Source organism: Oratosquilla oratoria, chromosome 1 (genome assembly GCF_046742065.1).
Source record: "Oratosquilla oratoria isolate Oo_2021 chromosome 1, ASM4674206v1, whole genome shotgun sequence".
Classification (NCBI taxonomy): Eukaryota; Metazoa; Arthropoda; class Malacostraca; order Stomatopoda; family Squillidae; genus Oratosquilla; species Oratosquilla oratoria.
Window position 1 is genome coordinate 116,033,820 of NC_134777.1, and position 16,594 is coordinate 116,050,413.

Here is a 16,594-nt window from a genome sequence, read left to right on the forward strand (position 1 = left end):
AGGATCACGTGATCAGGGTGACCACGTGAATGTCAAGAAAAAGATGATTGAAGAAAACTGAGAGAGAGAGAAAGAATAAGAGAGGGACAAAGAGGAAGAGAGGAAATTTTTCAACTTTTCTTCTCTCCCGATTCTTGCGTCTGCTGAGAAATCTCACCTTTGCAAATGATCTTGAATGTAAGGAGGACAAAGTGGAGGAAGAGGAGGAGAAGGAGAAGGAAGAGGAAGACAAGGAGGACGAGGTGAAGAGGAGGAGGAGAAGGAGGAGGAAGGGGAGGAAGAGGAGTAGGAGGTGAAGGAGGAGAAAGAGAAGGAGGAGGAGTAGATGAAAGGGAGTCGGAGAAGCAGGAGAACAAAGGGGAGAAGGAGGAGGAGGAGGAGGGTGAGCACAGCTGAGAGATTTCCTGGAACGTAACCGTTTGACCTCAACAGCAAAGAAAAATATATTGTTTGAATAAAATCGCCTGGCGGCAGTCTTCAGACACTACATATATATGTGTGTGTATACATATATATATATACAAACCGGAAGAGATCTTAACACCAGGTTAATGGAGCACAAAACATCCATCAGGTATGCCCAAGAAAAGTCCGCGGTGTTCCAACACGTCAGTACCAAAAATCACAGTCTTGACTGGGACAAGGCCAAAATTCTGTTCAAGTCCAACTGTAGTTTTAGAAGAAAAATTGTTGAATCAGCCTTAATCGAAAAATGTCCGAACTTGAACATCTCCAAAGGTCAATGGTCCCCGGACATTATTTCACGGCTAGTCCCAGTGAGCGTTGAAATAAATTTCAACATGGTAAACGTCTCGACCATCATGACTGTAGATTAAACTAAGTTGAATAGGAAAAGTCATGTTCATGTCGACCCGAGTCACAGTGGGCGTTGAAATTAGTTTTAACATGGTAAAGTTCTTGACCATCATGACTATAGATTAGCTTAAGTTGAATAGGAAAAGTCATGTCCATTTCGTTATGGGTCACAGTGAGACGTTGAAATTAGTTTTAACATGGTAAAATTCTCGACCATCATGACTGTACATTAGCTTAAGTTGAATAGGAAAAGTCATGTTCACTTCGTCCAGAGTCACAGTGAGCTTTGAAAGTAACTAAACGTGGTAAAATTCTCGACCATCATGACTGTAGATTAGCTTAAGTTGAATAGGAAAAGTCATGTTCATTTCGACCTGAGTCACAGTGAGCGTCGAAATTAATTTCAACATGGTAAAATTCTCGACCATCATAACTGTTGATTAGCTTAAGATGAATAGAAAAAATCATGTTTATGTCGACCTGAGTCACAGTGGGCGTTGAAATTAGTTTTAACATGGTAAAATTCTTGACCATCATGACTATAGATTAGCTTAAGTTGAATAGGAAAGTCATGTCCATTTCGACCTGAGTCAAAATGAGCGTCAAAATTAATTTTAACATGGTAAAAATCTCGACCACCATGATTGTAGATTAGCTTAAGTTGAATAGGAAAAGTCATGTTCATTTCGACCTGAGTCACAGTGAGCTTGAAATTAATTTTAACATGGTCAAATTCTCGACCATCATGACTGTAGATTAGCTCAAGTTGAACAGGAAAAGTCATGTTCACTTCGTCCAGAGTCACAGTGAGCTTTGAAATTAATCAAACATGGTCAAATTCTCGACCATCATGATTGTAGATTAGCTTAAGTTGAATAGGAAAAGTCATGATCCTTTCGACCTGAGTCACAATGAGCGTCGAAATTAATTTTAACATGGTAAAATTCTCGACCGTCATGACTGTAGATTAGCTCAAGTTGAATAGGAAAAGTCATGTTCACTTCGTCCAGAGTCACAGTGAGCTTTGAAATTAATCAAGCATGGTCAAATTCTCGACCATCATGATTGTAGATTAGCTTAGGTTGAATAGGAAAAGTCATGTTCATTTCGACCTGAGTCACAATGATCGTCGATATTAATTTTAACATTGTAAAAATATCGACCATCATGACTGTAGATTAGCTTAAGTTGAATAGGAAAAGTCATGTTTATGTCGACCTGAGTCACAGTGGGCGTTGAAATTAGTTTTAACATGGTAAAATTCTTGACCATCATGACTATAGATTAGCTTAAGTTGAATAGGAAAAGTCATGTCCATTTCGACCTGAGTCACAGTGAGCGTCGTAATTGATTTTAACATGGTAAAATTCTCGACCATCATGACTGTAGATTAGCTTAAGTTCAATAGGAAAAGTCATGTTCATTTCAACCGGAGTCACAGTGAGCGTTGAAATTGATTTTAACATGGTCAAATTCTCGACCTTCACGACTGTAGATTAGCTCAAGTTAAAGAAGGAGACAAACCGGCAACCATGCAGAAAGCGCTGAAAACTATCAGTCGAATAACCAGCAGGAACGGACTTACTGGCCCCTAGGCCAGCTGCTGGTGTACCGCTCTGTCCGTTCCGCGCAGTGAAGTGACGGGCCCGGCTCAGCGAGCCGGTTAAGAAGGGAGGGGGAGGTGGGGTCGACAATGCGCATGCCTGCACAGAGCCGGGAATTGTAAATTTCCGATCATTTTGGCGGAAGATTCAAACCACACTCAACCTTCGGGAAATGGCCATATGACCAGGACTGTGGTATGGGATTATCGCTATAGCTTCGCTGTGCAGGTTTCTTTCAGCCGATAATATTCTGCTTTTACTGCATTTCTTTATTGAGGACTGGTGAATTGAAATGTATGATATATACAAGAAAATATGACAATCATCAATCATTTTCTTCTATAAAATTGAAAGTTCTCAAAAGAACATAAATCTTATATTTCTCAGATGGAGCGTAATCCTACAGAGCTGAGGCGACCGCCATCTTGAAACCTGGTGAATTCATTAACCAGGGACATGATGCAGTTCTGCTTCATGTTGGCGTTGTTTTTAGTAACATGCTGTCATGCACAACTGTAAACTAAAGCATGTATGGCAGTAATTACAATCCAGAGGGAGAGCTATGGGAGTTTAACACCCAAAATCACTTAACGACAGCCTGAATATAGGGAATATAGGAAAAAGTGCCAGACAGCAGGGAAGGTATTTAGGAAGGACCCAGTAATATTTTAATTTTTCTTTCAATGCAGAATCCATTCTTGAACGGAAATAGTAATAAATTGCCGAAGAAAGCAAAAGCTATATTGAAAAGGTGAAAGAGGAATATATATATATATATATATATATATATATATATATATATATATATATATACATATATATATATATATATATATATATATATATATATATATATATATATATCGGTAGACACTGGTTTTGTGCCAACTGCTTGGATGCAGGCAAACGTTGTTCCTGTTTTTAAGAAGGAAGATAGATCGTCCTTATGCAACTACAGGCCAATCAGTTTGACATCGGTTATAGGAAAAATGCTTGAATCAATAATAGTGAATAGACTCAGAGAACACATCGAAGGACATAATTTGATTCGTGATTCACAGCATGGTTTCTCCAAGAGTAAGTCATGTGTGACTAATCTTCTATCCTTTTACACTAAAGTATATAAGGCGTCAGATAACAATGAAAATTACGATGTTATTTACCTTGACTTTAGCAAAGCGTTCGATAGGGTGCCTCACCAGAGACTACTAAATAAAATCAAAGCCCATGGCATAGGAGGAAAAATGTTAGAATGGATTAGAGCTTGGATTAGTAACAGAAAAACAGCGGGTCACCATAAATGGAATAAAATCTAGGTGGGGCAATGTTACTAGCAGGGTCCCCCAGGGCTCGGTTTCTGGTCCCTTGTTGTTCATTATGTACATTTGGCGATTTTTTTTTTTTTTTTTTATCTTTTTAAAAAATATAGAAAATAGATTTTTTTTAAATCAGATTTATTTGATTTAAATAGATTTTCTTTATAGATTTTAGATATTGTGGGATTGCTATCTGATATGCGATCTGATTGCTAAAGGCCATTCTTAGCATATCAATATGAGGAGCAGTGTTATATAGACTTGCCACAAGTATACAAGGAACGTTATAAGCCGTATGTGAGGACGTAATGCTCAGGTTCACTCGATTCCTCCAAGAGTTCTCTCATCTTGGTGACATTTGCTGCATTGTCTGTCACAACACTTCCAATGTGACAACCAAAATCTTGTTTTCAGCCTTCTTGATCGAATTTTGTACAAGTTGTAGAAGATATTCAGCAGTGTGAGGTTTCCCTGGTGTGTCTACTGTGGCAACTAAATAAATCTGACCAGGGGATGTTGTTACAGTCACACATATCATGGGCTCATTATGGATGTTAGACCACCCATCAATTGAAAGACATACAGTTTCATTATTCAGGTCATCTGCACACTTCTTATATTCCTTTTCATACACGAGATCCAAGTACTTATCAGCAATATCTTTTCTGGATGGAGGAATATAACCTGGCCTCAGGTTCTGAACCATCTTGAGAAACTGAGGATGCTCAACAAGACGAAATGGTGAATTTGTAGTAAATATCATTCTTGCAACTTCTTTGTCGAGATTTTCCTTCTGAGAGGCTGAAGTTTTTATGATAAATCCGTCCAGAGATCTTGATGACTTACTTTTAAATGAAAATGATTTAGGAGAAGTGGCGCCTGTGGAGGAGTCTGATAGTGACCATTTTAATGGTGGAGTCAGGTTTGCAGATAATTCAAGTGGAGCCGATGATGAAGGGATTGAAGCTGTTGATACAGATCCTGAAATGGAAACAGAAAGATTTAGCATATTGCATAGTTTATAAATGAATGAATACAGTGTGATTTAGACTACTTTTGAGTACAGTAGTTATTTTTTTTAGATAATGATCATATTCACACAAGCCACTAGATTATTTGGAAATAATTAACAGGATATGAAATAGGTGGGCTTGGAATTCAGCCCACACAGGATTCAGTCCACTTTTAAATTCACTAAAAATAATGGGTTAGTTGGGATAGGTTAGGCTAAATCCCTTTGGGCTGAATCCCATGTGGGCTGAATTCCAATGGAACCTATGAAATATATTACACAATGTTGAATGAAATGAATAACAATCATCTAGGCCCCAAAGTTGAGTGGATACAGTATATTATAGTGATATAGTCATTACCCAAGTTTAGAAGTAATGAAGTTGAAGTATCATCTCTTTAGGCCTTCAAATTTTTATCGTACATTTCCATTATCCATAACATTGCATCAAGAACTGTATTTTTTGCCCAAGAAAATTCCGCGGTGTTCCAACACGTCAGTACCAAAAATCACAGTCTTGACTGACTGGGACAAGGCCAAAATTCTGTTCAAGTCCAACTGTAGTTTTAGAAAAAAAAATTGTTGAATCAGCCTTAATCGAAGAATGTCCGAACTTGAACATCTCCAAAGGTCAATGGTCCCAGGACATTATTTCACGGCTAGCTGTGAGCCGCTTGGTGAAGAATTATCACCCTCCTGACTCTCCCCGCCCTTTCTCATGACCTCACACCTCCACCCTTCTTCCCCTCACCTCTGACTACGCCCTGCGAGACGGGTCATCCTGTTTTTAACTATGCGTGTTCCCCTTCTTCACATATCTCTTTGTACCTATATCCCTGCAAATTCTTATAATCTGTACTTTCCTGATGAGGGCTATAGTTATTAGCCGAAATATAGAAGTTACACATTCTTCTAAAGTTTCCTTTTTATTCCAACTGTGGGTTCTTCGTGAATATTAATTACATATGTGCCACAACATTTTGTCAAAGTGATATATATATATAGATATATATACATACACACTGAATGGTTTCCAGTGATCAATTAATATATTTTTCAACCACATATCACTTTTAATTCCATACTATCGCAAACGAGACTGAGAGTCGTTCGAAGGAGGCATACGTTGGAAATTGAAACGTGGACGAGCCGAGGATTCGAACCTAGCCAACCCGTAACAAAGTTACATTGACGTAAATCAATATCTCTCTTGATAGGGTATTGGTTTACGTCAATGTAACTTTGTTACGGGTTAGCTGGGTTCGAATCCTCGGCTCGTCCACGTTTCAATTTCCGACGGATGCCTCCTTCGAGCGACTCTCAGTCTCGTTTGCGATGGTATGGAATTAAAAGTGATATGTTGTTGAAAAAGATATTATATATAGATAGATATATACATATATGTATATATATATATATATATATATATATATATATATATATATATACATATATATATATACATATATATATATATATACACGAGCGCCGGCATCTCAATCAATCGTCTCAGTTGCCGTGACGTCAGTGTTCTCGGCCAATCATTCGTCTTCGTTGCCGTGACACCACTGCTCTCGGCCAATCAGTTGTCCTCGTTGCCGTGACGTCACCACTTTCTCAGCCAATGAGGTTCTCATGGACTGTTACCTAATCATCGTCACCGGCTAGATCATTTTGCCAAAAAAGACATATTATCTATTTATTTATTAATATGTATATATATATATATATATATATATATATATACACTCGTATATATGTGTATATACATAAATATATATATATATATATATATATATATATATATATACATATATATATTCATCTTTCATCTTTTCAATGTGGCTTTTGCTTTCTTCGGCAATTTATTACTATTCCCGTTCAAGAATGGATTCTGCATTGAAAGAAAAATTAAAATATTACTGGGTCCTTCCTAAATACCTTCCCTGCTGTCTGGCACTTTTTCCTATATTCCCTATATTCAGGCTGTCGTTAAGTGATTTTGGGTGTTAAACTCCCATAGCTCTCCCTCTGGATTGTAATTACTCCCATGCATGCTTTAGTTTACAGTTGGGCATGACAGCATGTTACTAAAAACAACGCCAACATGAAGCAGAACTGCATCATGTCCCTGGTTAATGAATTCAACAGGTTTCAAGATGGCGGTCGCTTCCGCTCTGTAGGATTACGCTCCATCTGAGAAATATAAGATTTATGTTCTTGTCAGAACTTTCAATTTTATAGAAGAAAATGATTGATGATTGTCATATTTTCTTGTATATATCATACATTTCAATTCACCAGTCCTCAATAAAGAAATGCAGTAAAACCAGAATATTGTTGTTGTTTGAACTGCCAGAGCCATCTGTTGGAGTTTACAGAAAGTATGACGCGTAGGTGGTCTGCCAGATTTAAATCATCCTTTTTAGATTTATGTAGTAATTTTGAAAACTATATTTACCCGCCAATCACGTATTAGGTTGGGGGAAACTGCCATACTTTGGAGCTTGGCGCTTTTAAGGCGTACAAAGTGGAAGTACAAAAACTTCCTGAATGTGACCATCTTCTGTTACAACTGAACTATTATTCCCCTGCTTTTGAATAAACAATACAATAACGTGTTTTGTTATTCTTAACAGGTTGAAGCCCAAATTTAAGGTTAACCCATGTGAAAAGATGATAAACATAGGAGTACACATTAGCGAGAGGACTTTCGGCATATCAACATTTTTCAACTGCCCCTGGACCTTTCTCAGAAGTAAATATAAGGAGAAGGAGGAAGAAGAAGAGGAGATTGAAAAAGAGGAAGTGGAGCAGGAGAAAGAGGAGAAGAAGGAAGGGGGGAAAGAAAGAGAAGATTGAAAAAGAGGAAATGGAGCAGGAAAAAGAGGAGAAGAAGGAAAGGGAAAAGAAAAAAGAGAAGGAAGAGGAGAAGGAGAAAGAGAGAAGGAAGGGGTATAGGGAGGAGAACAGAGTAGCGGATCCAGGATCAAAATGTGTGTGAGGAGCCTAACATGAATTTTCCAAATATACATGACGTTTTTAAAGAGATAGACTCTGTCGAACGAATATGATGATTTTGAATATAAATTCAAGTATATGTTCTCATTTGATTTAGTTTCAAAACATTGGGTAAAAGTAATACCAAAACTTATATTTTTAAAGATTTACCCTCAATAATGTGTTGATTACCCTTTCAATTATGCTCAATGAAGTGTTTTATTAAACGCTGGGACGGTGGGGGGGGGGGGAATCTGCCAATGTATCACTGCTTTCTGCCACGTACACGAGTCAGGTTCCTCGACCTCGGCAATGAGGTAATGAGAGAATAAATTTGGGAGGGGGGGGAAGCTTCAGCCCCCTCCCCCCCGTTGGACCCGAAAAGGAGAAATAAAACGAGAAGGAAGAGGAACGAGAGAACGAGAAGAGTTTGTAGGAATAAGAGAAGGATGAAGAGGAAGGGAGGAATGAGCTGGAGTAGGAGATGGAAGAGGAGGAGGAAAATTTGTCAGGAGAAGCCGGTTGAACGACTTCCAAGAACAGCCATTTGACGTCAATCTTTTTTTTTTTTTTTTTTTGCACAAAACCACTTAAGATATTTGTTGAAAGTTAAGGTTAAGTGTGAAGGTTAAGTGTTATGTGTGAAGTTAAGGTATGACATGACACTGATAACATATGAAAATTTACTTCTGGACTGCAAATATACTTTACATATCTCAATAGCCCCATACAGTAGGATAATATATAGTTCGTCCACATTTGGAATATGCTGTTTCCGTATGGTCATCGAATCTCATTAAAGATATTGACAGATTGGAAAAAGTACAACGGCGAGACACAAAACTGATTCTAAATATCAAAAATAAATCATACGAAAATCGACTTAAACATATGAATCTGTTTTCCTTAACAAAGGCGTAGACTCAGCGGTGAATTGATACAGGTCTTTTAGATTCTAAAGGGAATTGACAACTTCAGAAGTGACAAAATTTTCACACTGAATGAGAATCCGACTAGAAATAATGGTCTCAAACTGTCAGGACAGATTTAATTTGGAAGTGAGTAGAAACAACTTCCCCAATCGTGTAGTTAATGAATGGAATAAACTTCCTGCAGAGACAGTGCAATGTAGCTCAGTTCGAAGCTTTAAGATTCGTTTAGATAAACATCTAAGCAAGATGCTGTAATGCCTGCCATTTATTTTATATTATTTGTTTATTTCTTTGTTATTATTTGTTTGTTTATTATTATTTGCTTGATTTTCATTCATTATTATTTATCTGTCAATTTATTATTATCTACTATTTACCTGTTTGTTTATTATTTAACTAAATCTATGCATTTATTTATTTGTTTTATTTAATATTATTTATATTATTATAAGTTTTATTTATTTGTTTATTTATCTATCATTATTATAATTTTTTCTCGCATCCGACCTAGTTATGGACCAAAAGGTCTCCTGTCGGCATGCTCCTCTTTTGTAATACTTTGTAGTATATATTTTGCAACTGCTTGTTTGGACTATTATTAGAATTTAACACTGCCATGCTAAAATCTAGATATCTGCATTATATCAGTTAGAATATGTCTGCTGTCTTTTCTCATTCAGACATAAAGCTGATGCAAAAAAAATTATTATTTTTTTTTTTACTTAGCTACTATACAGTGTATGCTAAGCTGGGTCACTTTGAGTCCCAGTAGTTTGCCAGGTTTGAAGTATGCGATGGTCTCATCTCCGACTGTTATTGGTGTCGAGCTGAACTTTGCAACTGGGGATCACCTCGAACTCGTATTTATTGTTTCTTATTTCCCATTGCTTTTCAAACTCTGTGGTCTGACTGATAGCTATTTCTGCTTGCTTCGCTATCATTTCGGTCGATTTTCCTGGACAGGTTATGATTTGTGTTATAAACATAAGAACATAAAGCCTGGCATGCCATCTATTGCATGAAAAATCAAACAAAAACAAAATCTTCCTTAAATTTATGTAAATATAATTACCACTTTTGAATAACTCACTGTAAATTAGCTGTCTAAATTAAGAAACTTTTCTCCAGCAATTTTGGACCTATAAACAGCATAACCATAGTATTTTCTCAAATGAGATCAAACGAATGTATCACGGTGAAATATCGTGGTTCTGTCAAGCTTACCTGTCTCAAACAAGGAAGGTTAGAAACTTCTGATAGAGCTCGCTTAAGAATAGTTCAATTTAACATATTAAGTTCGTGTTGTAATATAATTTATGGTATAAAGAAGGACTAACAATTATTTTGAACTATTAATGCCATCTATTGTGGCTTTTAGCAAGTGATAGTGTGGAAGAAATTGTCGTCATTTGAAGTCGCTTATGCCATCTATTGCATAAAAGCGGAACGACAAATATTCAAACCTCTATCGCCATCTATTCACATCAAATTCATCAGTAAAGATATAAGCTTGACCTTTCGTCTTTTTGCATAGAGCTCTGATTAATTCTGTTCTTTTTTCTTTATACTGTCCAGTATATGTTTACCATCTGTATTTACCTTCTGTACGGATCGTTTAAATACTTCATAACAGTTACCTGTTATCTGAAATGTATGATATATCCAACAAAACATGACAATCATGTTATTATATAAAATGGAAAGTTCTAGATAAAATACATATTTTGTTTCTATGAGAAGTTCGTAAACACTGGCTAGAGCTGAAGCAGACGGCAGCCATCTTGAAATCCTCATCTGAATGAAAGGAGGAACTGCCTAGTTTAGGCCTTATGGTCTTTTGCAGTCTCCTCCATTCTTACGTTGCTATGTTCTTGTGGTGCTATATTCACGGGGGCTCACAGTGAGTGAGTCAAACGATGGGAAAAGACAAAACAAACCGACATAGAAACATTGGTGTTTATTTCATAAGAGATGGTGTGCCACGACTGTGTGTCTGGTCTTTAGCGCCGAAGCGGACGGAGGATGGGGAAGGATGGCTTGCACACGTGCTCCTCCAGACACGTGTCCCAACAACACTTGGCAGTGCCGTGGCAGTTAAAGTCGTTGGAACAGGTGGCAGGAGGTCCAACTCTGGGAGAATGTGGGCATTCTGGCCTGGGATCTGGACACTTGAAGTTCTTCTTGACTGCAAGAAAAAGGAGAAGAGAGAGAGGGGATGAAAGAGGGCTCCTTTGAAGAGAGATTCTCACAGTCGTCAGACACTGCTTACAGAAAATAAAAGAAAAGAGATCGGTGGGGTCCTCCAAAGCCTGCAAGACTTGAAAGGGGATCTTGAGCATCGTGAGTCTGTGTTTACAGAGAGAACTGGTACGAGTTGGAGCTCTTGACTTACCTCCCACTGGGCTGGGTGGTTTGCGCGTGTCCTCGCAGCAGTAGAACTTCTCCTTGTCGAGACCGTGCTTGCACCAGTATCGGCACGTGGCCTCCCCGGCTTGGGCCTCCATGGACACCAGGGCGAGGACGCACACCACCACGAGGGCTCCGGTTACCTGGCGGTCACAAGAGGACGAGAAGACTCTTAGTCAAAGCGGCGGAGCAAGAGTGACGCTCGATCGCTGCGTCGGCGAGGCATTCGCGCTTGCCGCTGCTGCGCACGAAGTTTCTCTCTCTCCCTCCCCCCCCTATCTCTCTCTCTCTCTCTCTCTTTCTCTCTCTTGAGGTCTGCGGGTCTTTCACTCGCCCGGACCTCCACCTCGCGGCGGTCCGGGACAGTTCACACATGAAATCAGGAGATGGTGTTATGCACATGATGCCACTGTCGGAAGGAGCGGCGTTGCACAGAGGAGATCTGGGCCCTCTGGTTCCTGGAACACGACCAGGAGGACCTCTTGTGGCGACCAGGCATCTCTTCCTGCAGCCATCCTTCCCGCAAACAGCTCATACACACTTCACGGACCAACCAAAACACCAAAAGATGAACTGGAGGATAAAGGAAAGAGCCTAGTAGCGCTTTATAACGACTGTTGGGGGAGGGGCAGGTAACTAACAGTCACTGCTGGGAAACGGAAAGGAGTGCAGGATTCGAGCCCTCACACAAGTGAATGCGAGACCCAGCACGCTTCCGACTACCCCACCAGCGCACTTGAACTAAAAACAAAAGAATAACAAGGCTCCGAGGGTTGCTTGAAAAAAATAGAATGAATGTAAGCGATCTCGAGACGGAATTGCACGTCGAAGTGAAGCAGAGTGAGTGCGTGCGTGCGTGCGTGCGTGTGTGTACAAAGTGATCCCTTTAACGTACCTGTAACCACATACTCGTTCGTACATTAAAACCTAAAGATTCTCTCGCCACGCGTCGACGAAGCGGGATTCGAACCATTTCCCACCAGCGACTCGTTTCCAAAAATTTCGCCCTCGTCCTTTAAGCCACCGTTTGGAAACAAAATAAACACACACAGAAACAATGTACATTCATATATGGGTGCGCGCTGGCCGACTGGGTTAGAGCGTCGCTGCTTGCGGCGGGGGTCGAGGTGACGTCTGTTCGAGCCAAGGGCACGGAGAGATAAATTCCACGCTACAAAGTCCTCTATAAGGGGCGCCGTCCTAGCCTCCTGATAGGGGGGGGGGGAGTTCGCGACGTTAAACCGAATGACACCCACATTTCCTGAGACCTAGCCACCGCTGAGGGCCCTGTGTTGAGATGGCGTGGACTCACCTTCATCATCGTTGAAACGTCTTCGGGAGACCTTAGGTGCTTCTTGCTCGAGGAGGAGCCTGAGACTGGTACTCGAGTCGCCTTGGAGGCGGACCTATATAGGAGGACGATCTGGACCTTTAGTGACGTCAGCAGGAAAATCACAAATGGTTTACTAAGAATGAATTTAATCATTTTCCTTTTCCGATAATTTTCTTTGTTGGACTCTATCGCCGTGAACACGTGGACACGAATGCAAAAAATACAGTTCTTGATGCAATGTTATGTATAATGGAAATGTACTCCAATGAAGGAGAATGCAAGAGACCATAAGGGCTACACTAGGGAGTTCCATGCCCATTACCACATACCATCCCCATCTATGATGCCACTGGATGCGGAAATAGGCAAAAAAATAGACGAGAATTAAATAAAATTGAATGTAATAAGACAGAATAATATAAGATGGAATAGAATGAGACATAAGAACCATAGAACAGATTATGAGTTCTAAATACAAATTAAGATGTGACTAGTTATGCACGTTTGATTGGAGATTTACATATATATATATATATATATATATATATATATATATATATATATATATATATATATATATATATATATATATATATATATATATATATATATATATAAGGGGATTCATAAAAACATATACTTTGACTCTGTGTATTAACCAAACATGGAAGCAAAAGAATATAAATAAAGTTCCTCAGATAGGTACAGATGTGGGCATCGTTAACCAAAAACTTAACTCGTTAATCGTTACTCCGTTAACCAAAAAGTTAACTTCGTTAATCGTTACTTCGTTAATCTAAGAAGAATGTAACGGAAGTTACCGTTAATCCGTCACGCCACTGGCAGCAGCCGTTGTCCTAGAAGACTCCCGGATGATTTGCTTTGCGTTTTTTCTTGGGAGATGAGGGCGAAAACGAGCTCGGCGTAGTGCACCTACTCGAATCTAAGGCCGCGTTTCCACCGAGCGAGTCAGGGCTGATTCTCGTCAAATGCTGTGAATTCGAATAGCTGGAAGAAGACTTTGTTTGCAACATTCTTGACTTCCCTGAGAACATTTCAACAATCTGTCTAACATTTGTAAAGGTTTAGTTCCTTTCATTTAGCCATTCGGTTTCTCAATACGTGACGCAAAGCCAATTTGACATTTGAAGATTGAAAAAGCGAAAGATTGTAACCGAAGTCGTTTCTACCCAAATGAACTCACAACGGTTGATGAGAATCTGACGAGACTCGCTCGGCGGAAACGCAGCCTAAGGAAGACTTTGCAAAAGCTTTTGATACCGTCCCACACGAAAGACTACTTACTAAATTAGCTTTGCATGGAATAAGTGGTAGCCTATTAGGTTGGACTAGTAATTGGTTGAAAGGTCGAAAACAGAGAGTTGTTTTAAATGGAAAAACTTCTGGATGGAAAAATGTTGCAAGTGGAGTTCCTCAGGGTTCCGTTCTTGGGCCACTTCTATTCATAGTATATATAAATGATATAGACAATGGACTAAAATCTACTGTTTCCAAATTTGCTGATGATACAAAACTGTGCGGAGTGGCAAATGATCACTCAAACCAATTAGATATTCAAGAAGATTTAGATCAATTACAGCAATGGTCTGAAAAGTGGCTAATGAAATTTAACACAAGTAAATGCAAGGTAATGCACATAGGTAAAAATAACAGTAAGTACGATTACAAGTTATTTGGAAATTCGTTAACAAAAGTGGATAGTGAAAAAGATCTCGGCGTAATTATCAGTAACGACCTCAAATCATCCAAGCAGTGTATATCAGCCTCTGAGAAAGCAAATAAGATTCTGGGATTGATTGCGCGATCTTTTGATTTCAAAAGTCCATCACTCATTAACAAGCTATATAAATCGTTAGTTCGTCCACATTTGGAATATGCTGTTTCCGTATGGTCACCGAATCTCATTAAAGACATTGACAGACTGGAAAAAGTACAACGGCGAGCCACAAAACTGATTCCAAATATCAAAAATAAATCATACGAAAATCGACTTAAGCACATGAATCTGTTTTCCCTAAAAAAGCGTAGACTCAGAGGTGACTTGATACAGGTCTTTAAGATTTTAAAGGGAATTGACAACATCAAAAGTGACCAAATTTTCACATTGAATGAGAATCAGACAAGAAACAATGGTCTCAAACTGTCCGGAAATAGATTCAATTTGGAAGTAGGTAGAAACAACTTTGCCAACCGTGTAGTTGATGAATGGAATAAACTTCCTGCACAGGTAGTGCAATGTAGTTCAGTTCGAAGCTTTAAGAATCATTTAGATAAATACCTAAGTAAGATGCTGTAATGATTATAATTTGTTATATTATTTGTTTTTGTTTTGTTATAATTTGTCTGTCTGATTTTCATTTATTATTAGTTATATGTCAATTTATAATCATTTACTATTTACCTTTTTGTTTGTTATTCAACTATACCTATGCATTTATTTATGTATTTTATTTGTTGAATTTACATTATTATAGTTTTAATTTATTATTAATATGATTTTTTTTTTTTTCATCCGACCTAGATGTGGATCAAAAGGTCTCCTGTCGGCATGCTCCGCCTTTGTAATCCTTTGTAATCCTTTGTAAGCCTAAGCCTGCCTTTCCAGCGAAGAGAACATGCCTTCACCCTCTCCTTACAGCTGAAAATCAGCGTCTCCTCTTCATTGAGAATGAAATAATCCTCCAATTGGATTTCCAAATAAGACATGTTTTACAAAGCGCGGTAACATACAAAAATGGCTGAAATTGGGATATTACAGGAATAAAACAAATAAATAAATAAATAATTCATATTGACGGTAAACTTTTGTTTTCTGGTTTGAATTTTATGTGTATAAATAGCTACAATGAATTATTGTGTTTGCTGATAGTGACCATTCCCCAAATTTTACCTTAACGGATAAAATCAGACAGACAAATTATATTTCTTTGTTTTTGATTTAAATATGTATCGGGTAAAAAAAAAACAGCGGACAGAAAACTAAACTATTTAGGCAGAACAACTAAAATCACTACAGATTATAGACCCCAGGGCTAGAGACGAAGGACTCGTATTTCCTTTTGCTCTGAAGTTCTCGGATGAGGAAAGGGGGCATATATTTGCACAGACCCAAGCCGAAATAAAACAAGTATGCAGTCGGCCAAAACTCCCACCGCCCTCCTACTAGCATAGCAGCTACCGTAAGTCACACCTACTGTATATGTACTGTTGGTGAGCTTATGTCAGCAAAAAGAAAATATATCCTGTGTTCCGAAAGCTTGATCTTTGTACTCTTTTCGTTTATTCGTTTCCGTGACTTATCCAACGAAACACAGATCATTTTCACTATAAGATAAGACATATTTATTTTGTTGGAAAGCGTTACAATTACTTTTTCAATTATACTGTAATATTCTCATAAGAATATGTACTAAAAATCTGAAAATAAGGGAAAGTTTGTGTATGAAGTTAATCAGCGATTAACAGATTAACGGACTGGTGCCTAGCTCTGGTTAAGTAATATGATAACTCACAGCTACTCTCGGTCCTCTTCTGGAAGAAGGCTCGTCTAAACCTGCAACTCCAATTTCAAGAAGAGAAGAAGGAAAATATTTTATTAGCGTTCTCCTGAATGACCCGTCATCCAGGTGTTAAGATGGGAGGGAGGGTGGAGGGGAGTGGAGTGTATTAAAGGATGGAATAATTTTATGCCTTTTTCTTTTTGGCTACCTGCCTTATAAGGGGGAAAACCTTGGTATATGTATGTATTTACTAATAAAAAAAGAACACGTAAACTTACATATGAAAAATTTGTCTGTTGCTTGCATAATTCTTATTTATGTTGCCATTAATTTTTGCTTTGTTTGCTTTGTATTCCAAGCTGAAAAAATAATGCAGTTATCCAAAACAAAATACCTAATTAAGTGTCTCAGATGTGATTAGGTGTAAATAGGATGTTTCTTTTTTAAATATTCACCATAGCATAGCTAAGAAGTAATAGAAATACAACTTACAATGCATATCGCCACTTGTGACAATGGTGTATGTTTCCGTGATCAAGTAGATTTAAACGTTCACCAAAATCCATCGCCAGCGTCATCTCTTGTTGGAACGAGTAAGCTTTCAGTTTGTAAACATAATCAGCTGACACTTAAAAAGTGACAGTAGAGTAGCTG

General features: G+C 38.4%; 1 protein-coding gene across 1 annotated transcript; it reads right to left on the minus strand.

Moving 5' to 3' along the window:
- Positions 1-10,620: 10,620 nt before the first annotated feature.
- On the minus strand, positions 10,621-12,587 carry LOC143025210 (uncharacterized). The gene is made up of 3 exons (XM_076184674.1): positions 12,399-12,587; positions 11,073-11,229; positions 10,621-10,865 (listed from the first exon to the last, which is right to left on the minus strand). The coding sequence occupies exons 1-3, from the start codon at positions 12,570-12,572 to the stop codon at positions 10,681-10,683; spliced, it is 516 nt and encodes a 171-aa protein (XP_076040789.1). The 5' UTR covers positions 12,573-12,587; the 3' UTR covers positions 10,621-10,680.
- Between the last annotated feature and the right edge of the window lie 4,007 nt (positions 12,588-16,594).